This window comes from Jaculus jaculus, chromosome 12 (assembly GCF_020740685.1).
Source record: "Jaculus jaculus isolate mJacJac1 chromosome 12, mJacJac1.mat.Y.cur, whole genome shotgun sequence".
Classification (NCBI taxonomy): domain Eukaryota; kingdom Metazoa; phylum Chordata; class Mammalia; order Rodentia; family Dipodidae; genus Jaculus; species Jaculus jaculus.
In genome coordinates this window covers 104,690,420-104,713,587 of record NC_059113.1, presented here as the reverse complement: position 1 = coordinate 104,713,587, position 23,168 = coordinate 104,690,420, and the positions used below count along the sequence as shown (strand labels likewise).

The 23,168-nt window shown below is 44.1% G+C and overlaps 2 protein-coding genes across 2 annotated transcripts in view; one reads left to right on the top strand and one right to left on the bottom strand.

The window, feature by feature from the left end:
- Window positions 1–1,477: 1,477 nt before the first annotated feature.
- Window positions 1,478–23,168, bottom strand: part of Rxfp1 (relaxin family peptide receptor 1) — a 99,462-nt gene continuing 77,771 nt past the window's right edge. The window contains exons 12-19 of the mRNA XM_045131103.1: window positions 21,171–21,242; window positions 16,702–16,773; window positions 14,076–14,147; window positions 12,449–12,520; window positions 9,912–10,141; window positions 7,628–8,038; window positions 5,637–5,855; window positions 1,478–2,864 (exon numbers count right to left, since the gene is read on the bottom strand). Of these exons, the coding sequence (XP_044987038.1) occupies window positions 2,563–2,864; window positions 5,637–5,855; window positions 7,628–8,038; window positions 9,912–10,141; window positions 12,449–12,520; window positions 14,076–14,147; window positions 16,702–16,773; window positions 21,171–21,242 (1,450 nt within the window). The 3' untranslated portion in view covers window positions 1,478–2,562. The remainder of the gene's footprint in view (window positions 2,865–5,636; window positions 5,856–7,627; window positions 8,039–9,911; window positions 10,142–12,448; window positions 12,521–14,075; window positions 14,148–16,701; window positions 16,774–21,170; window positions 21,243–23,168) is intronic.
- LOC123453787 (40S ribosomal protein S16-like) lies at window positions 18,392–18,911 on the top strand. Its single transcript, XM_045131917.1, has one exon. The coding sequence runs from the start codon at window positions 18,426–18,428 to the stop codon at window positions 18,855–18,857; it is 432 nt and encodes a 143-aa protein (XP_044987852.1). The 5' UTR covers window positions 18,392–18,425; the 3' UTR covers window positions 18,858–18,911.

Below are 23,168 nucleotides of genomic sequence, written 5' to 3'. Positions count from 1 at the left end.
AGTGGAATCATCTGAGATTTTCCCTTCCCTGTCTGTCTTCTAAAATATTCTTCATTCTGTAGCATGTATTATACTTCATTTCTTTTTTTTCCTTTTTTTTTGTGGGGGGGGGTTTTCGAGGTAGGGTCTCACTCTAGTTCAGGCTGACCTGGAATTCACTATGGAGTCTCAGGGTGGCCGTGAACTCATGGCGATCCTCTTACCTCTGCCTCCCGAGTGCTGAGATTAAAGGTGTGCACCACCACGCCCGGCTCTTCATTTCTTTTTAAAAAATATTTTACTTACTTATGAGAGAAAGAGAGAGATGGCATGCTAGGACCTCTAGCCATTGCAAATGAATTTTAGACACATGTGCCACCTTGTGCGTCTAGCTTTACACGGGGTACTGGGGAATTGAACCCCAGTCCTTAGGCTTTGTAGGCAAGTGCCTTAACCACTGAGTCAACTCTCCAGCCCACTTCATTTCTTTTGATGGGAATATTGTAGATAGCTTCACATTGGTGGGATGAACATCCAAACCAGACACAGTTTTCAGGAGGAAGGGATTTATTTCAAGCTTACAGATCCAGAGGGAGTTCCATCTTTGGTGGAAGGAACTGCTACACTCCCGAGCAGAGAGAAGCAACCAAACAGCCAGCAAGTACCAACAAGGAACAAGCATGAATGGACAGCAAGCAGCAAGAACCCCTCTTGAGCTCAGACTGCTCTGCATACCTTTGGGCTGGAAATCAGATCTGCCCCCAAACACACCTTAGGACTGGATCCCAGAATCCACCTGCAGTGACTCCTTCTCCAGGCAGGTGGCCGGAGAGCCAAGTTGCATTTTTTAATTAAACAACTGAGTCTATGGGGGGGGGGGGGGGTTACACCTACTCTTCTTCAGCTGATGGACAGTGGACTTTCCACATGTTTTGGCTATTGTGAATTCTGTGGTGGATAGCGACATGAAAGTATGTTTAAATCATATTTCTATTCTTTTTTTTAATTATATTTTGGGGGAGGGAGGAAATTACCATGGGATTTTTTTTTATAATCATGGAAAATGCTAATAAAAATTAAAAAAAATATTTAATTATTTGAGAAAGAGGGAGACAGAGACGCAGATAGAGAAAGACAGAGAGAGAGTGGGTGTGCCAGGCCTTCTAGCCACTACAGATACAGGTGCCACCTTGTGCATCTGGCTTTATGTAGGTATTGGGGAATTGAACCTGGGTCCTTGGGCTTTGCAGGCAAGTGCCTTAATCACTAAGCCATCTCTGCAGCCTGGGTCTTCCATTCTTTTTTATTTATTTATTTATTTATTTATTTATTTGAGAGCGACAGACACAGAGAGAAAGACAGGTAGAGGGAGAGAGAGAGAATGGGCATGCCAGGGCTTCCAGCCTCTGCAAACGAACTCCAGACACGTGCGCCCCCTTGTGCATCTGGCTAACGTGGGACCTGGGGAATCAAGCCTCGAACCGGGGTCCTTAGGCTTCACAGGCAAGCGCTTAACCGCTAAGCCATCTCTCCAGCCCTCTTCCATTCTTTTGTGCTTGTATCTGGAAGGGACATTGCTAGGTCATAGAGTAATTTTATTTTATTTAATTTTTGTAGGAACAGCTGACCTTTCCCAGTTGGCTATTGCCATTTTACATTCCAGCAACCCTACTACTTGGTACCAGTTTAGTTTTCTGTATTAGTCATGTTCTTGTTGCTGGGACAAAACAACCAACCAGAAGAAGCTTCCTGAAGGAGAAAGGTTTCGTTCGGCTTCCAGTTCTGCATGGTAGATGGCATCACAGAGGGCAAGGGAGGCATGAAGACCAGAGCGAGAAGGTGATTTCACATCTTCACACAGGCAGGCAGGAAGCAGGGGAAAGACCAGGACCTAGAGCTGTTTGTGGTATGTCAGGCTCACTGTCAGCAACAGCAATTCCAACGGTTCCATCACAGCTGGTGATTAAGTGAATCTGGTAGCTCCTCGGTCATCTCGCTGCTGTGAATAGGTTCTGGACACATGCACTACTTTATGCATCTGGTTTTACATGGGTACTGGTGACCTGAACCTGGGCCATCAGGCTTCACAAACAAGCACCTTTAACAACTGAGCCCTCTCCCCAGCCCAAGAATTACAAAACTTTAAACTTAAGAATGTCTTTGAGTCTTGTTTTCCAGTATGAATAACAGAAAAAAAATCTGAAGTAAGAGCTGTCAATATATTCTGTGTAGTATTGTGGTTACACAATTTAGAGATTCAAAAGGTACTATATTGTATACATCCAATTGCTTATCTCCATGCAATGTGCATAGTGGGTATTCAATAAATGCAGGTAAGAGAATGAATTAATCTCCCCAAAGTTGATTTCTCTTAATTTTCTATGCAAAAGAGTACCAATATGTACACATTATTAGTATAATTATCACTTTATATGAATATTAGCCACTTTCATTTTTTCTCATATTTGTGTGTTAACTTGCTTTAGCTATGAAGTTGCAAATTTTGTGATATTTATTTTGCATCAGTAAATCCCCCCCCTGTAGCACCCCATTTCTTTGTGATGAAATGGTTTTCAGAGCCAGTTATGAGTAGGAATTGAGTCTAGTTGACTGAGAAATCAGTGACATTTCACAGGGGTCCATGAAGGCAGCTGGCTTCATGAGCTCCCTCGGCCTTTCCGGCAGTGGCCACATTTCGGCCCAGATGAATGATGGTGCGTATGTCTTCTGAGCTCGTTTCCTACCAACAGACCTTCTTTGTCTGTAATTGTGCCAGAGCTGATGGATCATTTCTTTGAAAGGTCTTGTGGTCAGAGTATACAGAATTGGGTTCAAAGCACTGTTGATAGGCAGAACAAAAATTACTACCCAAGAGGTAATGGTACCTGGAAGAGAAAAATGAAATTATCTCAGTGCCAATAGATGTGACAAGATATAGAAATCTGTGCTGGAGAGATGGCTTAGCAGTTAAGCGCTTGCCTGTGAAGCCTAATGACCCCAGTTCGAGGCTTGATTCCCCAGGACCCATGTTAGCCAGATGCACAAGGGGATGCGTTTGTTTGCAGTGACTGGAGGCCCTGGTACGCCCATTCTCCCTCTCCCTATCTGCCTCTTTCTCTCTCTGTTGCTCTCAAATAAATAAAGTAAAATAAATAAAAATAAACAAGAAAGAAAAAAGATATAGAAATCTCTGTTCCCCCACCTTCAGCCTCTTTTGGGGTCTCTGTGGATGTCACATAATAAAACGCCAAGTCCGTACAGGTCCCAGGGTGCTCTGTGGGGTGTTAGTGTTTGAGGGGAGCGCTGGTGCTGTGATGGCTTGGGGCTGCTGGCTAAGTGGCTTTTCCTGAACACATCGGTGTTGACAAAAGTGTACCATCAGCGAGAAGTGTGTATACACAGTTTTGTTATATATAAAATTCCATTTTAGGAAAAAAACATTAATTTTCAATTTTTGGTTTTTCAAGGTAGAGTCTTACTTTAGCCCAGGCTGACCTGGAATTCACTATGTAGCCTCCAGGTGGCCTCAAATCCATGGAGATTCTCCTGTCTTTGCCTCTTGAGTGCTGGGATTAAAGACTGCACCACCATGCAGTCCTTTCTTGAGCCAGGGTTTCCCTAGCCCAGAGTGACCTGAGCGCATTCTGCAGCCCCAGGCTGGCCTCATATTCTTGGTCATCTCTTTAGCTCTGCTCTGCAGCGCTGGCATCACAGGTGTGGTATTTAAATTCATACCTTCTCAAACATTTTAATTATTATAGAGTCCGTATAGTATTTGTCATAATATATAGGAATCTTGAATAACTCCTTTTTGCTGTTTGGTTTTCTTCTGTTTTTCTGTGTGGTAGTTCTGGGCACTAGATCCGGGGTTTGGTGTATGTTAGACAAGCAACTGCACCACTGAGTCACACCACTGAGCTACATTCTGGACCAAGCTGACCGTAAGAGCAGGCACATACTGTTAGTCTTTTGGCCAGGTGGTCATTTTAGTGAGAACATTTTTGAGCATGCCTGGGGAGCCTGACTTGTAATCCCAACTACTCTACTCAGCAGGAATCCAAGTGCAAGGCCCGCCTGGGCGACAGCGAGTTCTGAGCCTGTCTAGGGAACTGCTGTACTCACCTTCTCATTGCGGGCACTAAGCACCCCACTAAGAATAGCTTGTGGGAGGAAAGGGTTCATTTTGGCTTCTAGGCTTCAGGGGATGCCTCATAATGGCAGGAGAAAGGATGGCATGACCATAGGGTGGACATCACCTCCTGGCCAAGGTCAGGTGGACAAAAGCAGTGGGAGAGGGAGCCAAACACTGTCAAGGAGAAGCTGGCCATAACACCCATAAGCCCACCCCCAACGATACACTGCCCTCAGCCAGGCTCCACCCCTCAAGTCGCCATCAGCTGGGTACCAAGCATTCGAAACAATGAGTTTATATGAGACACTTAATTCAAACCATCATAGCAACTTATCAAGACCCTGTCTCAATATAAAAGTGAAAATGTCTCTTTCTCTCTCCCTCCCTCTTTCTCTGTCAAATAAATAAATAAAAATAAAATATTTAAAAAAAAAGGGCTGGAGGGATGGCTTAGCAGTTAAGGCATTTGCCTGCAAAGCCAAAGGACCCAGGTTCAATTCCCCAGATCCCATGTTAGCAGGATGCACACGTCTGGATTCCGTCTGCAATGGCTGGAGCCCCGGCATCCCCATTCTCTCTCTCCCTCCCTCTTTTTCTGTCAAATAAATAAATAAGATATTTTTTTAAAAAAGTGAAAATAGCTGGGCGTGGTGGCGCACGCCTTTAATCCCAGTACTCAGGAGGCAGAGGTATAAGGATCACCATGAGTTTGAGGCTACCATGAGACTACATAGTGAATTCCAGGTCAGCCTGGGCTAGAGTAAGACCCTACCTCGAAAAACCAAATAAACAAATAAAAAGTGAAAAACAAAAAGTCTAGAAAAATAGTTCTGTGGTAGGGTACTTGTCAAACATGTGTAAGGATTTAAGTTTGACCCCTAGTACCACAAAATAAAACAGCAGAACACGAAGCAAATAAAATCAAAGTCCAGGGGTTGGAGAGATGGCTTAGTGGTTAAGCGCTTGCCTATGAAGCCTAAGGACCCGGGTTTGAGGCTCAGTTCTTCAGGACCTACGTTAGCCAGATGCACAAGGGGGCGCACACATCTGGAGTTCGTTTGCAGTGGCTGGAAGCCCTGATGCGCCCGTTCTATCTCTGTCTGTCACTCTCACATAAATAAATAAAAATAAATGAAAAATTAAAAAAAAATCAAAGTCCCAAACAAAAACAAAACAAAACCCACAAAACATCTTTGGCTAAATCTATCCTCAAAATCAAATTCAGATATCTGCAACTACCAGGCTGGTCACTTTGTCGCGCTGTCCTCACCAGCACAAAGCACCCTACCCAAAGCAACGGCTGGTGGGAAAGCTGTTCATTTCGACATAGTCTCCAGGGGCTGCCCCATGACGGCAGGGACAAGGTGGCATGGGCAGAGGCTGGACATCACCTCTGCCAGGACAGGCTGGACCCAGCAGCAGGAGAGTGTGCCCCCAAGGGACACTGGCTCACTGGGGACTCAGCTTACCTCTGCCTCCCCAGTGCTGGGGTTAAATGCGAGCTTTATAGGGGAAAACTGGGTACCTGGTATTTCCACCCGAAGCAGGGAAAGAAATTTCAGTATGAAAATGGGGGTCCAGCACAGGGCGTCGGTAAACACGATAAAGAAGAAGCGCTTGGCGAGGACCACGTCCTTCTTCACCTGCTTCTGGACCTCGCTCGCCGTCGTGGGGCTTTGGCGGACGCTGTAAAACATGCCTCCGTAGGAGAAGACGATGACCACGAAGGCCGCCAGGTTAATGCCTGTTGAGGACACGGGACTGCTCGCAATGTCCACGCACAGTCTTGCAGCACACCCCCCCCCATCCTTAGAGGTCATTATTAAAGACACCAAGACCACAACGTGGCCGGCCTTCCCCCTCCCTTCTCCCCTCCTTCTCACCCTGCCTTCCTTCCTTCCAGTGTTCTTTCTTCTTTACTCTCTTCCTTCCTTATTTCCTCCCTCTCTTTTTCTTTCTCCTTCCTTCCTTCCCTCCTTCCCTCCCTCCCTCCCTCCTTCCTTCCCTCCTTCCTTCCTTTTTTCTTTCTTTTTTATTCTCTTCCTTCTTTCTTTCCTCCCTCTCTTTTTCTTTCTTTCTCCTCCCTCCCTCCCTCCCTCCCTCCCTCCCTCCCTCCCTCCCTCCCTCCCTCCCTCCCTCTCTCCCTCCCTCCCTCCTTCCTTCCTTCCTTCCTCCCTTCCTCCCTCCCTCCTTCCTCCCCCCCTTTCTTTCTGAAGTAGGGTCTCGCTCTAGCCCACCTGATCTGGAATTCACTTATGAAGTCTCAGGCTGGCCTCAAAATCCCTATGAGCCTCCCAACTGACTGCTGGGATTAAAGGTGTGCTCCACCACGCCCTCCCTCCCTCCCTCCCTCCCTCCCTCCCTCCCTCCCTCCCTCCCTCCCTCCCTCCCTCCCTCCCTTTCTTTCTTTCTTTCTTTCTTTCCACAGGCTGTCACTATGGAGCTGGCCCTGAACTTGTGATCCTTCTTCCTGGGCCTGCAGGGTGCTGAGATTACAAGTGTGCACCACGATGCCTGACTTTTCCCATTTGTTTCTTTTCTTTCCTTTGCTTTACAGAATTACTAAGGTGCACAAAGCCATGAATTCCTTTGGGTTGAAATAATAAATAATGATGAGACTTTTCATTCAAAATGGCATAAAAAATGAAATTGCAGTATAAATATCTTGGAACTCTCAAGTTTTCTGATATTAGTGACTTTTTCATAACTTCCTTTGTGCTACACTTAAAGCACATTTTCACTTGGTATAGACTATTTTCCTGGTTGTTTTCTAAAGTCAAAATGTGGGTAGCTCCACATGAATTTGAAAAGATCATAAATGTCCTTGTATTTGACCAGGACCCAAAATATATTTTGCTTGCTTTTTAAAAAAATATTTTACTTTTATAATTGAGAGAGAAAGAGAGAGAGAATGCATGGGCCAGGGTCTTCAGCTGCTGCAAACGAGCTTCAGAAGCTTGCGCTTGTAATCCTACCTGGGTCCTTTAGCTTTCTGGGCTAGTGCCTTAATGGCTAAACCACCCTCCAACCCAGCCCTTGCTTGCTTTGTTTGAGAATATATTTTGTTTCATATTATTAAGGTGAGCTGTGAAATATAAGTGTTTAATGTCTTTATTGAATGCATCAGATTGGAACTGATATGATCAAGGAGCTATTTGAGGGAAACAAAAACTCCCCATTGGAGATTATGGTAAACCCACCCCAACGTCAGTAAGAAGGTCTGGTGAGAGGATTTGAAATGAACATTTTTTTTTTTTTTTTTTTTTTTGGTTTTTCGAGGTAGGGTCTCACTCTGGTCCAGGCTGACCTGGAATTAACTCTGTAGTCTCAGGGTGGCCTTGAACTCACGGCGATCCTCCTACCTCTGCCTCCCGAGTGCTGGGATTAAAGGCGTGCGCCACCACGCCCGGCTGAAATGAACATTTGTAAGCAATAGATTTTGTCTGGGAATTTTGTTCAGGTGAGCTAGCTATTCCAGCATTTGCATGGGAAGGCTGGTAGCACAGAACTTCTTACCAAGGAAAATCACCACTGAGTAAATTCGGGCCCCGGTGCTCTCTGTGTATTCTGAATGAAGAGGAAAACACACTCCATTGGTGCCGTAGTAGTTTTTGAAAAATTCCTTATTGCTTAGCGGAACGAAAGCCACTATGAACCCAAGAATCCAAATGAGCACCAGGATTGTGATGGTTCTGCACTTCCGAGGCCTTAAACATCGAAAAGGATACACAATGCAGATGTATTTTTCCAGTGTCAGAAATGTTAAAAGTAGGACGGATACTTCTGTGGACAGAATGGCCAGAGACCCCGTGAACTGACAGTGAGCGCTCTCCATCCACAGCTGGGCATGCTTATTGTATTCTCCTCGAAACTTGAGGTCGAAGGCCCCAATCACAAATAAGTATATCCCCATTAGGCAGTCAGCACCTATGAGGGTCAAAGGTTTATGTATTGACTGTTGGGAAAATGATCTAATCTTTGCACTCTTATGAGAAGGTAATTAAAAATTTTTTTTGTTTTATTTTTATTTATTTATTTGAGAGTGACAGATAGAGAGAAAGAGGCAGATAGAGAGAGAGAGAATGGCATGCCAGGGCCACCAGCCACTGCAAACGAACTCCAGATGCGTGCGCCCCCTTGTGCATCTGGCTAACATGGGACCTGGGGAATCGAACCTTGAACCGGGGTCCTTAGGCTTCACAGGCAAGCGCTTAACTGCTAAGCCATCTCTGCAGCCCAGTAATTTTTATTGTCTAAAAAATTCATGATTATCATGAAGTCCTAGGTTCAAATCCCAGCACCAAACAAGCAAACGAACAAATAAAAATAGAATAAACTCTAATTTGTGGGTAGGGACCTCTTTATTCATTCTCTTGGCAACCACGCTCAGCAAACTCTAGGTAATTATCTAATCGTTTTCTCTGTTGTCCTTTAAGATGCAAGTCTGTGAGAGGAGAGATCTTTTCTACTTTGTTCTCCGTTATAGTACCACCACTTAGAAGTAGGGAACAAATTACTACACGCCAATTGCACTGTATGGTTCAGGACATAAACGAGGGCGACATTGTTTGGTTCCACAGTTCCACTGAAATTATCCCAGCACAACAAGCAAAGAACATCATTCAAAAACCTAGAGAGCATTACAAGGGGGCGCACACGTCTGGAGTTCGTTTGCAGAGGCTGGAAGCCCTGGCGTGCCCATTCTCTCTCTCTCCCTCTATCTGTCTTTCTCTATGTCTGTCGCTCTCAAATAAATAAATAAAAAAATGAACAAAAAAAATTAAAAAAAAAAACACAAAAAAAACCCTAGAGAGTATTGGAGAGATGGCTCAGCAGCTAAGGGTGCCTGCTTGCCAGGCCTGGCCTGGGTTTGACTCCCTAGTATGCGTGTAAAGCCAGCTGCACAGAGTAGCATGTGCATCTGGAGTATGGCTGCAGCGGCCAGAGGCAAGACATGCACAGCTCTCTCTTCTGCTTGAAAATAACTAATAAATAAAAATGTTTAAAAGAACCCCAAAACTAGAGAAACTACTTCAGATGTCTTGCTGTCAGAGTATGTAGCAGACAACTTCAGGTTCACTGAGAGGAACTTCCAGACCAGGCACAGTTGTGGAGGAAGGGATATTTATTGAAGGTTACAGATCCAGGGGAAGTTCCATAATGGCAGAAGAAGCTGGCCTGCCTTCACAGGCCCAAGCAGAGAGAGTGAAGCACAAGCCAAAAGCCACTCAGCACAGCACACTTCAGGATCTCCAGCTAGGCACACTTTGCATATCTTTAGATGGAAATCTGAAACCCACCACCACACCTTAAGATCCACCCAGTGACACTGCCTCCAGCCAGGTGGCTGAAGATGCAAACTACAAACAAATAAAAAACTGGATATATTGGGGGCCATCTATTCAAACCACCACAGAGGGATAACTATGATTTTATTTTCATTTATTTATTTGAGAGTGAGAGACTGAGAGAGAGAGTATGTATGGGCTCACCAGGGCCTCCTGCCACTGACAACGCACACCAGACTCAAGCACCACGTTGTGCACCTGGTTTTACATGGGTACTGGGGAATTGAACCTGGGGTGTCAGGCTTTGCAAGCAAGTGCCTTTAACTCCTGAGCCATCTCCCCAGCCCCCTGAAAACTTAATTTCTTATCATTCTATTTTTATTGTAGAAAATGTGAAAACACTATATAAGCAAAAAGACGGGTGATTTTCTCTCGAAGGGAACTCATTTTCTAGAATCAGTAATCTTGCACATTTCACAAGTGTATCTCCCCTTTGAGCAAGAAATACTCACAGCAGAGAGAGATGATTGACATGGCATGCAGCTTGTTTTCGGACCTGATGCAAGGTCTCATACAAATGACAAAAATATTTCCAAAGCAGGTGACTGCAGAGACGACCCAGACAAAAACTCTCTGGATGACACTTGCCAAGAGGTTCTCAAGAGATGAGATTCCGTCCGTGTTTGGCTTGCAGCTCCGAACATGTGGCGCATATCCACAGTACTGAAATTTCTTAAAATAGCTGACGCACCAAGAGGAGATAAAATGAGGTTGTAAACTTAATTCATCGTCACCCTGCATCACTAATTGTTCGACATTATCTTAGTAGAAAATGTGTTAATATAAGACATAGTGGGATGTATAACATCCCCTATGATTCCCTAATGACTCTGAACTTTGAAATTTAATTCCCCTTCAAATGACTTCACAGTGAAAAAATGCATGAGTGAGGATCACAAACAGGCATATTGAATATATAAGCATTAGGCATGTCTTAGAATATGAATAAATGGTTAGTTTGTGAACAAGAAAAAGAATCTATCTAAAGAAACTTTTAGTGGGTTTTCTGAATTTAGTCCACATGAATTTATGGTTATAAAACTCCTGTAACCATAGCATCACTGCAAGTAATCTTGCTGTTTAACCCTTGGGGTGAAACTTAAGGGCTTTGGGTTGGAGAGATTGCTCAGTGGTTAAGGCGCTTGTTTGCAAAGCTTAATGACCCAAGTTCGAGACCCCAGTACCCACTTAAAGTTTTCTCAGCATAAGGTTTTCTCAGAGATTTACATATATTAGGCAAGCATTCTACCACTGTGCTATATCTCCATCCCTTCCAGAGAGTCTTTTTAAAGGTTTTAAAATTTTTATTTATTTATTTGACAGAGAGAGAGAGAGGGAGAGAATGGGTGTGCCAGGGCCTTTAGCCACTGCAAATTAACTCCAGATGCATGTGCTACCTTATGCATCTGGCTTATGTGGGTCCTGGGGAATCGAACCTGGGTTCTTTGGCTTTGCAGGCTAGTGCCTTAACTGCTAAACCATACCTCCAGGCCTCTTTTAAACTTTTTTTTTCTTTCTTTATTTGTAAGCATATAGAGGTAGAGAGAAGACAGACAGAGAACTTCCAGCCTCCAGACGCACGCTTCACTTTGTGCAGTTGGCTTACATGGGTACTGGGGAATCAAACGTGGGTTGTTAGGCTTCACAGGTAAGTGCCTTAACCACTGAGTCATCTCTCCAGGCCCAGAGACTCTTTAAAAAAATCTGTGTGTGTCTGAGAGTGTGTGTATGGTCATGCTCACATCAGTCACAGTGCGTAAGGGAGCTGTCGTGGTTTGGATTCTCCTGACGCTGCCTCTCGTCATAGGAGTGCTGGGATCACAGAGGCACACAGCACTTTGTGCTCAGACATACGAAGGTGCTGGAGAATTGAACCCAGACCAGCAGGCTTTGCAAACAAGTGCCTTTAACCTCTGAGCCACCTCCCCCGCCCTAGAGTATCTTCCTTGTATAAGAGCACTGTTGGTATTCATAGAGCCTTGATCCTCATGAGTTTCACTTCCTAATACTATCATCTTGGGGTTAATTTTTTAAAAAAATATTTTATTTAATTTATTTATTTATTTGACAGAGAAAGAGGGAGGGAGAGAGAGAGAGAGAGAGAGAGAGAGAGAGAGAGAGAGAGAGAGAGAGGGAGGGAGAGAGAAAGAGAGAATGGGTGTGCCAGGGCCTCCATCCACTGCAAACGAGTGCCAGACATGTGCACCCTCTTGTGCATCTGGCTAACGTGGGTCCTGCGGAATTGAACCAGGGTACTTTGGCTTTGCAGGCAAATACCTTAACTGCTAAGCCATCCCTCCAGCCTGGGGTTATTTTTTTTTTTTTCGAGCTAGGGACTCACTCTAGCCAAGGCTGACCTGGAATTCACTATGTAGTCTCAGGGTGGCCTCAAACTCATAGCAATCCTCCTACCTCTGCCTCCCGAGTGCTGGGATTAAAGGCGTGCGCCACCACACCCTGCGTCCCGGTGTTAATTTTTTAAAAATTATTTATTTATTATAAAAGTTTGTACTCTTAGATCCCCTCCCCCTGCCCAGTTCTGCTGTGGGCCTTCTTCAGTGGGGTTATTGGTGTTTAATGTGGGGAACAAGAAGCCTCAGTCAGTCTCTGCAAGGGGGACTTAAATATGTTCTTTTTATATTTTGGGGGTGTGTGGAGAATGGTGAGCCAGGGCATCCAGCCACTGCAAATGAACTCCACATACATACTCACTTTGTGCGTCCGTCTTTGCATGGGTACTGGTGAATCAAACCTGGGTTGGTAGGCTTTGCATATAAGTGCCTTAACCACAGGGCCATCACCTCAGCCCAAATCTCATAACATATTTTATAGTGGGATGGCAGAGAAATATTCTGCATATAGCAGGCAAATCAGTCAAATTAGCACAAAATATTACTAGATGAGTTGCTTTTGGTATGAATGTATCATCATAATACACATGGGACATAGAGATTAAGATCAGGATAAAGAAGGAGGAAAACATACTTACATGTGAGAGAGATTCACAAGGGGCTTAAACATCTGCTGCTGGATATTTGAAATCTCAATTCCTTCTAGGCTGCTAAAAATAATGTTAACAGTCAGAGAAAGGAACAGGCATTTTACAGGGCACAATAAAATGAATTTTGTGTGAAGGCCAATTTGATGAAATGCTTTGAGTTAACGCTCTATGTTAAATATTCATTCTCATTCTATCTCTGCAATTTTCCAGCTCCTCTTCTTTCTTAAAAATATTTATTTATTTATTTGTGAGAGAGAAAAAGAGAGAGAGAGACAGAGAATAGGCCCGCCAGGGCCTCCAACCACTGCAAATGAACTCCAGATGCATGCGCCCCCTTGTGCATCTGGTTTATGTGGGTCCTGGAGAGTTGAACCTGGGTCCTTTGGCTGTGAAGGCAAATGCCTTAACTGCTAAACCATCTCTCTAGCCCCTCCTCCTCTTTTTGATGGCCATGTTTATAGACATAACATTTCCCCCATTTGATGTGTTTGGATCTTCACAGATCATGCTTTCTGCTTGTTAACTATTTAATAAATATTTGTGGAATAAATGAAAGTCATTGTTTTTTGGATAACATTGCAATGGTAGAAGAGTTTTTACATGTTTTAAATTTTGGAATAATTATGTCACAATTTTTTTCTAATAAAATCCATTTTACTATTAGAACACTTAAATTAGATGGACTGAAGCTTATCTTTTATTTTTTTATTTATTTACTAGAGACAGAGAGATGGAAAGAAAGAGAGAAAGAGAGAGAGGGAGTGAGCAAGTGAGAGAGAGAGAGAGAGAATGGGCATGCCAGAGACTTCAGTCACTGCAAATAAACTCCATTCACACGCACCACTTTGGGCATCTGGCTTACGTGGGAGCATCGAACCTGTGCCTTTAGGCTTTGTGGGCAAGTGCCTTAACCGCTAAGCCATCTCTCCAGCCCCGAATCTTATCTTTTAAATGCAATTCTTAGATACTTAGCAGAAGTTTTGCCTTTTGATTGTGTATGTGGTACAAGTCATGATTTATGTAATCTACAATAGTCCCTTTGGGGGAAGGACGCCTATAATAAGTTCATATATATCCAGATCCAAGAGCACAAGGAACCCGGCAGTGTGTGCAGACAGTGCTAGTTGACGAGTGAGCTCGAGCTCCGGGTGACGTGTAGAAAGTGATACAACAGGGCTGGAGAGATGGCTTAGTGGTTAAAGCGCTTGCCTGTGAAGCCTAAGGACCCCGGTTCAAGGCTCGGTTCCCCAGGTCCCACGTTAGCCAGATGCACAAGGGGGCGCACGCGTCTGGAGTTCGTTTGCAGAGGCTGGAAGCCCTGGCGTGCCCATTCTCTCTCTTTCCCTCTATCTGTCTTTCTCTCTGTGTCTGTCGCTCTCTAATAAATAAATAAAAATGTTAAAAAAAAATAAAAAAAGAAAGTGATACAACAGACTTATTGCTGCTGAACTTTCAGTCTGCTAACATGTAACACAAAGACGAGAGCTGTCTGTTTTAGTCCGCCAAACACTCCTGCTTTTAAAGGTGTAGCTTAGCTGACATTCTGGAAATAAAGCTTACAATCAAAGGATGTTATTTGTATTGGAATAAACCACCCCCATCTGTATATACTTACAGAGACTTGAGTTTGGTAAGATAATCAAATTGATTCACTTGAATTTTCTGGATTGGGTTATAGGAAATATTCCTGTTTTTAAAAAAAAGACAGCAATGTGTCATTCCTAAAAATTGCTTCAGTGAAAATTGAACTACTTTGAAACATTTACCCCTAAAAATGTATATTTAATCACAGCACTCAAGAGGCAGAGGTAGGATTGCCATGAGTCTGAGGCCAGCCGGAGAGTACATAGTGAATTCCAAGTCAGTCCGGGCTAGAGTGAGACCTTGAACCCACCCCCCAAAAAGTGAACTATGTATGGCTCAAAGTAGATTACAGACTTAAATGTGAGACCTGAAACTGTAAAACTCCTAGAAAAAAAGGCCTCAGGGAAAACCTCCATTAATACCCACCCAGGCAGTGAATTTTTTGGATATGACCTTCAAAACACAGGCATGTAGCAAAACAGACAAGAGCAAAAACTAGACAAGAGGATCCCATGGAACCAAAATTCTTTTTCACAGCCAAGGAAAACATGAAAGAGTGAAAAGACCAACTACAGCATAGGAGAAGTTATTTTCAAAGCCCTTTCCTCCTTCCTTTTACTCTTTCTTTCCCTCCCTCTCTTTTTCTTCCTGTCTTTCTTCTAAGGGGATTAATCTGATTCCTGTGTATGCTGAGTATACATTCCACCACTGAGCTAGATCCTTGGCCCCTGCATAATCATTTCTCAAGAGAAGATACGCAAGAGGCCAGCAGATGCGTAAAAGCATGCTCAACATCAGAGAAATACACATGTAAAGCACAAGTGATACCAGTTAGTGTAGCCGTTACGTAAAGACGGCTCAGCGGGAAAGCACTTGTGAAAGCACAAGGATCTGAGTTTGGGTCTTTATCACCCACCAGAACATTCAGGCCCAGCAGCCCGTGCCCATCATCCCGGCCCTGGGGAGGCAGACACAGGAGAACCCCTGGGGCTCACTGGCTAGCTAGTCTAGCTAAGTCAGTGAGCTCTAGGTTCAGAAAGAAGCTTTGTCTTAAAAAATAAGATAGGGGGCTGGAGGGATGGCTTAGCAGTTAAGGTGTTTTGCCTGCAAAGCCAAAGGGCCCAGGTTCAATTCCCCAGGATCCACTTTAGCCATATGCACAAGGGGGCGCATGCTTCTGGAGTTCATTTGCAGTGGCTGGAGAACCTGGCACTCCCATTCTCTCTCTCTCTCCCTCTATCTATGTCAAATATATAAATATAAATAAATAAATAAAAAATAAGGTAGGGAGCTACTTAAAAGAGATACCCAGTATCAACCTCTTGCCTGCACATGCAGCCACATACATACACATATGTATGCACACCACACATGGGTAAGAAAAGATGAATGAAAGTGATAAGTACTGGACAGGTTGTGGAGAAAGGGAATCCTTTCACATTAGTGGTGACAATGCATGTTAGTTCAGGTACATGGAAATTAGGCTGGGCATGGAGGTGCACACTTACAATCCCAGCTCCAGAGGCAGAGGAAGGAGAATCATAGGCTTGAGGTCAGCCTGGGTTACACAGCCAACAAACAGCAGGAGAAACCCTTTATGTTATTGGATTTGCCAGTGTCTTGGATGGAAACCAAAAGTACAGGCAACAACAGAAAAAAGTACAAAAACGAGACTGGGTTAAATAAATCATGTACCTGAAAGAACACTGTAACAGAGGGGAAATGTAACCCAGGCAAAGAGGAATAGCATTGAATAGTCATATGTTTGGAAAAGGGATAATACGCAGGATATATAGAGAACTCCTAAAGCTCAAAACCAGTAAAAAGCCATTTAATTTTACAAAATGGGCCAAGGACTTGAATAGATTTTCTCCAAGAAGACGTACAAATGACCAAGCAGGTGGAAAGATGTCCACTCTGCTCATTGTTCAAGACACACAAACCACACCCTGGAGGAGACATGGCTTCACAGCCATTAGGACGGCTGTGATCCAAGAAATCAACAGAGAAACCATCAACAGAAAGTTTGGTGTCTAGACCCATGAGAACATCATTCAACCTTAAACCAGAAGGACACATGAACAGACCTTGAAGACATGGTAGGAAAGGGAAATAAGCTAGTCAAAGAATGGCAGCTACAGTATGATCTCAGTTATATGAAGCACCTAGACTAGTCAAAATTATGGGAAGAGTAAGGAGATTGGTGGGTGCCAGGGGCCGGGGGAGTGAACAGGAGAATGGGGAGTTAGTGTTTAATGGATATAGAGTTTCAGATTACATGATGAAATCATGCTGGAGGTAGACTGTGGTGATAATTACCCAACACCGATGCTCATGATGACATCTGACTCTACATGTATACAGGGTGAGCTGTATTCTTTGGACATTTTACCACAATTAACAAATGAGGAAGAGGGCTGGAAAGATGGTTCAGTGGTTAAAGTGCTTGCCTGCAAAACCTAATGACCTGTGTTTGATTCCCTACTATGTACTTAAGGCCAGATACACAGAGTGGTACATGCATCTGGAGTTCATTTGCAGTGGCAAGAGGCCCTGAGACATCCATTCTTTCTCTCTAACCCCCCCCCATTCCAAATAAATAAATAAAGGTATTTTTTTTTAATGAGGAAGAGATGGAGTGGTGGAATGAATCTTACAATTGCGACAGCTCCTTCAGGTCCTTAAATACATGCAGTGGAAGGGTTTCAATTCGATTGCTTCCTAAATCCCTAGAGAAATAATCACAAACATTTTATTCATTGTTATGAGATTTGTTAGGAACTGATTTTATGACATTTCAACAACTCCATTGGTGAGTTCTATTCCATTGGTGAGGAAGAGTGTTTTATTGGTCCTGGGGATTGAACTCACAGCTTCAAGCTTGCTCAGGAGAACTCTTCCTCCAGACCCATGAAGATTTAACCAAAAGGAGTGAAATGGAAGAACAAGACGTATTCCACCCAGTGTGTGTCATGTGCCACATGCCTATGCAATCCCAGCATTTGGAGGTAGGAGGATCAGAAGTTCAAGGCCGCTTTCAGCTACATGATAAGCTCGAGGTAAGCTTGGCCTACATAAGAATGTCTCATCTGTACCTCTCAATTTTATTCCATTTCTTATTTCCTCAAAGTCAAGTCCTTGATGTTATTCAATCTGTTTTTTTTTTTCTTTTAAAAATATTTTATCGGGCTGGAGAGATGACTTAATGCTTAAGGTGCTTGCTGTGAAGCCCAAGGACCCAGATTCAGACCCAGGTTCAATTCTCCAGGTTCCACGTAAACCAGATGCACAAGGTGGCACATGTGTCTGAAGTTCATTTGCAGTGGCTGGAGGCCCTGGCACTCCCATTCTATCTCATATAAAAATAAATAATTACTTTTTTTTTATTTATTGAAAGGAGGGGGGAGAGAATTGCCATGCCAGGGCCTCTAGGCACTGTAAATGAACTCCAGTCGTGTGTGCCACCTTGTGCATCTGGCTTTACCTGGGTACTGGGGAATCAAATCTGGCTCCTTTGGTTTTGCCAGCAGCATCTTAACCACTAAGCCATCTCTCCAGGCCAATCTGGTTTTTATAGATCAAAATTTCTACTTAATTTATGTGATGTGTCACTTTTTCCTTTTGTTTTTCTCCTTTTATGTTAGAGTAAGAATATTATTGAGGCCTAAACTTTCTTTTCCCTGCATTTATCATGGTCATCAAATGGAATTTAGTTTTCCAGGTGCAAATTGTTTTTTCACAGCTGAGCTGCATAGACTCCCCTCCCAACTCCTGGGCAGAAGACACTGTGTCATGGCACATACGGAGGGGGCTAATGAGATGCCACCTCGTAGCTCATTGGAAGGAGTTTTCCGTGACAGCAGTTCTCATAGCAGATTTCTTTTTTCTTTTCTTTTTTTATATTTCTTTTTTTTTTGAGGTAGGGTCTTGCTGTAGCCCAAGCTGGCCCAGAATTCACAATGTAGTCTCAGGCTGGCTTTGAATTCATAGTGACCTTCCTACCTCTGCCTTCCAAGTGCTGGGATTAAAGGTGTGCACCACCATGCCCAGCTCAGATTTATTTTTAAAAAATATTTATTTATTTATTTATTTATTTGCAATCAGAGAGAGAGAGATAGATAGATAGATAGATAGATAGATAGATAGATAGATAGATAGATAGAGACTGAATAGACACACTAGATTCTCTGGACACTGCAAATGAACCCCAGATGGGTCTGCCACGTTGTGCATCTAGCTTTATGTCTGTACTAGGGATATGAACCCGGGCCATCAGGATTTGTAACCAAGAGCCTTTGACTGCTGATTCTAAAGAAGAAACAGGTTTTTTCCGGTGTGGGCGCCGCGCGGTGAGGAGCTCGCGTGTGCTACGCTCGCTGCCATGCGGTCCAAAGGCCCACTGCAGTCGGTTCAGGTCTTCGGACGCAAGAAGACGTCCACCGCCGTGGCGCACTGCAAACGCGGGAACGGCCTCATCAAGGTGAACGGACGCCCGCTGGAGATGATCGAGCTGCAGTACAAGTTCCTGGAGCCTGTTCTGCTTCTGGGCCAGGAGCGATTTGCTGGTGTGGACATCCGGGTCCGTGTGAAGGGTGGTGGTCATGTGGCCCAGATCTATGCTATCCGGCAGTCCATTTCCAAAGCCCTGGTGGCCTATTATCAGAAGTATGTGGATGAGGCTTCCAAGAAGGAGATCAAAGACATCCTCATCCAGTATGACCGCACCCTGCTGGTAGCCGACCCACGGCGCTGCGAAGCCAAGAAGTTTGGAGGCCCTGGGGCCCGAGCTCGCTACCAGAAATCCTACCGATAAGCTCATCACAAGGATTAGGTTCATCTTTGTAATAAACGTTGGGTTTTTAAGGCTCAAAAAAAAAAAAAAAAAAAAAAAAAAAAGAAGAAACAGTTGCAATAAGCTGGCTCTCTATAAAGCATCCATAAAGGGCTAAGAGAGCTTAAATACTTTGTCTGCCTCCAGTGGATAGACAACAGAAAAAATGTATTTGTTACCTATGCCGGATGGTTGATGAATCAGCTTTGGAAAACAGAATGGCTTTTGACTGAGACTTTTTTTGTGTGTGTGAGACAAGGTCTCATTATTTAGCCTACAGCACCCTTGAGTTTACAATCCTCCTGCCCTCTACCTCCTGTGTGTTGGGATTACAGGTGTGTACCACCATGCCTGCTTGACTGAGTTTCTTTTCTTTCTTTCTTTCTTTCTTTCTTGTTTTTTTTCAAGGTAGGGTCTCACTCTGGTCCAGGCTGACCTGGAATTAACTATGTACTCTCAGGGTGGCCTTGAACTCATGGCGTTCCTCCTACCTCTGCCTCCTGAATGCTGGGTTGACCTGAGTTTTTAACATTAAGTAGAAATGACAAATATCAATGTCCACTGTGAACTCTTTATCTTCATACTATAAATGGACTCTTGTGACTTTCTTTGTTGATACACATTTATGGGAGGATTGTATGTGAAGCCCTGCTGTTCTGCTTTGATAATCAAAGGGATATTTATACCCTTTAATCCATGCAGAGGACCCTCTGATGCCTTGCTTTTGCCCAGATGACAAAAATCAAAACAGCTCAGTGAGACAGCTATCTTGAAACATCTCCGTATCTGGCAAGAGCCAGGGCCTGTCAGTCTGTCCAAAGCCTTCTCTGTTGCCGTGTCCTCAGTCCCTTTCCTGAAGCTCCAGTCTGCTCTCCTTTGTCTCCTGCCCTCTTTTTTTTTTAATTTTTATTTTTTTAATTAATTAATTAATTTATTTGAGAGCGACAGACACAGAGAGAAAGACAGATAGAAGGAGAGAGAGAGTGGGCGCGCCAGGGTTTCCAGCCTCTGCAAACGAACTCCAGACGCGTGCGCCCCCTTGTGCATCTGGCTAACGTGGGACCTGGGGAACCGAGCCTCGAACCGGGGTCCTTAGGCTTCACAGGCAAGCGCTTAACCGCTAAGCCATCTCTCCAGCCCTCTCCTGCCCTCTTGATCCTACTCACTCTTCAAGACCCACTCAGATGTCACTTTTCTGCGATGCCGTTGACTGCGGGATGGCAGCAGTTCTCTCCCCGTCCACTCCATCTGCGCACTTCTATCTGAGCCCACACGGTGCCACGTCCAGCCTGTGCACACACATGTGCCCCTCTGAAGACTAACAGTTGTATGTCTCTGTCCCGGGCACCCAGGGTCTGGCTCAGTTTGGGACCATCCATTCTCTCTGCCTCCCAACTAGAAGGCTACTGGTCAGCTGAGCCTGGCTGCTTCCCATTGCGGTTAGAACAGACCCCGGTTCCAGTTCCTTGAATGGGAAGGAAGCCAAGTAAAATATCACAACTGGGATGTGCAAAGCCATGGCAGCGCATCAGGTCATTAAAGCTCCAAATATCAAGCTCCACAGTTTCTGGCAGCAGAAATCATTTGATGGGATGGTACTGGCCGACATCCCAGGTGACATATGAGGAAAGTCCATTTCTTCAGTTTAGAACCATCGGGCTACACTTAATTAGACTCTCGGTCTGTCTTTTGATATAATTTATCACTTAAATGATATTTTATTTTATTATTTTATTTTTAAGTTATTATCATTTTATTATTGTTATTATTATTATTCTTGTATTTTTTGCAGGGCTACTCACTGAATCTAGGGTTTGACATGTGCGTGGCAAGTCCAGCCTATGACACAGCACCTGCCTCACGTGTGCAAGATCTTGACCAACGCCCAGCACAGCAAAGATCCACACCACTGCTCTTGCCAGTGCTTCTGAATAGCCTCCCCATCGCATGGCTGCAAACCCTTTAGGGAACTTAAGAACAAATTTCCCGTCTCCTTGGAGCAGTGGAGCACGGTGTGAAGGGTGTGTCTCATTTAATTTTATCCTGCTTTTACATTTTCACTAGAGCTAACATGTTCCCTTTATCCTGCTTTTCTCAAATATTTATTTCATATTTTGTTTTGTAGTTATTTTTTGTAAGCTAGCCGAACTCCTTTGTGACCAAAGGTATGTACAAATCATGTTTGGAGAGGGGATATTAATGTTTTTCAAGTATGCAAACATGTCCATGCATAACAAATGTGAGATAAAGCAGTAGGCAGAAAACTCTGAACAACGTACGTCCAGTCAGACTTACAGTTCATCTAGCTTTTGGAGGTGTGTAAATGTATGCTCACTTAAGTGATTAATTTTGTTTCTCCGCATTACTCTGAAAGTGAAAAGAAAAAGCATATATTAGTATCTTAAGGTCATTATTACATGAGTTATTATATTTAACATCCCCCAACGTCAAAGAAAGTCAAGATAGACTGCATTCTTACATCAAAATATTTTGAAATAGGATGCTCGACCATTCAGTTCATATTTGTTTATCTAGTTCGTTTATAGGTGTCTCCAGGTAGGGTCACACTCTAGCTCAGGACGACCTGGAGCTCTGTCACCTCAGGCTGGCCCTGAACTCAAGGCCGTTCTCCTACCTCAGCCTTCTGGGCTGCTGGCATTAAAGGCATGCATCACCACACCTGGCCAGTCTATAGTCATTTAGTTTTTCATTCATTTATTTTTGAGACACGGTCTTGCTATGTAGCCCAGCTGGCCTCAAACTTGTTGATTTTCCTGCCTTAGCTTCTTGAGTGCTAGGGTACAGGGCTTCACCACACCCGGTGCCAATTCAATTCTAATGTAAAAATTTCTCAAATCTGTTAATGAGAACAATAAAATGTAATTCAAAATTTTATCTTTAGGGCTGGAGAGATGACTTAGCAATTAAGGTTCTTGCCTGCAAAGCTGAATGACCCAGGTTTGATCCCCCAGAACCCATGTAAGCCAGATTCACAATGTGCCACATGTGTCTGGAGTTCATTTGTAGTGGCTGGAGGCCCTGGTGCACTCATTCTCTCTCTGTCTCTCTACCTCTTTTCTTCTGTCTCAAATATACATATATATATATTCTGAGGTAGGGTCTCACTCTAGCCCAGGTTGACCTAGAACTCACTCTGCAGTCCCAGGCTGGCCTCAAACTCATGGTGATTCTCTACTTCAGTCTCCTGGGTGCTGGGATTAAAGGCATGTGCCACCATGCCTGGATGTAATTCAACATTTAAAAAAATATTTTATTTTTGTTTATTTATTTATTTGACAGTGGAAGAGAGAGAGGGAGGGAGGGAGGGAGAGAATGGGCACGCCAGGGTCTCCAGCCACTGCAAAAGAACTCCAGATGTGTGTGCCCCCTTGTGCATCTGGCTAATATGGGTTCTGGGGAATCGAACCTGGGTCCTTTGGCTTTGAAGGCAAATGCCTTAACCACTAAGCCATCCCTTCAGCCCTGTAATTCGAAATTTTAATTAGAAATAGAGAATAATTTTGTAAGGGAAAACAGGGTAAACTGATTTCTTTAGAATACAAACCATCTTTTTAAAAAACTATTTTTATTTATTTATTTGTAAGCAGAAATCGACGAGAGAGAAGAGGTAGGAGGGTCACCAGGAGTTAGAGGCCATCCTGGGACTATAGGGTGAATTCCAGGTCAGGCTGGGCTAGGGTGAGCCCCTACCATGAAGACAAAACAAAACAAAACAGAACAGAACAACAAAAATGAGTTATAAGAGAAGAGAGACAGACAGAGAGAATGGGCGCACCAGGGTCTCCAGCGGCTGCAAAGAAACTCCAGGTCCATGTGCCATTTTGTGCATCTGGCTTTATGTAGGCACTGAGGGATTGAATCCAGGTCATTAGGCTTTGCAGGCATGCACCTTAGCTGCTGAGCAGTCTCTTCAGCCCCTACAAACCAATCTTACAACCAAGGGCACAAAGAGCTATTTTAGACTCGAGTCCTCAGGCTGCAGAGATGTCTGTGTAACGTAATGCTTCCTCCCCACAGGTCTCCTTTTGTTGTTTATTTTTATGTATTTATTTGAGAGTGACAGAGAGAGAAAGAGGCAGATAGAGAGGGAGAGAATGGGCGCGCCAGGGCCTCCAGCCACTGCAAACGAACTCCAGACACGTGTGCTCCCTTGTGCATCTGGCTAACATGGGTCCTGGGGGATTGAGCCTCAAACCGGGGTCCTCAGGCTTCACAGGCAAGTGCTTAACTGCTAAGCCATCTCTCCAGCACCTCCCACAGGACTCGTGCTGG

What these genes read in the sequence shown, in the direction of transcription:
- LOC123453787 (XM_045131917.1), top strand. Translation starts at nt 18,426, where the DNA reads ATGCGGTCCAAAGGCCCACTGCAGTCGGTTCAGGTCTTCGGACGCAAG.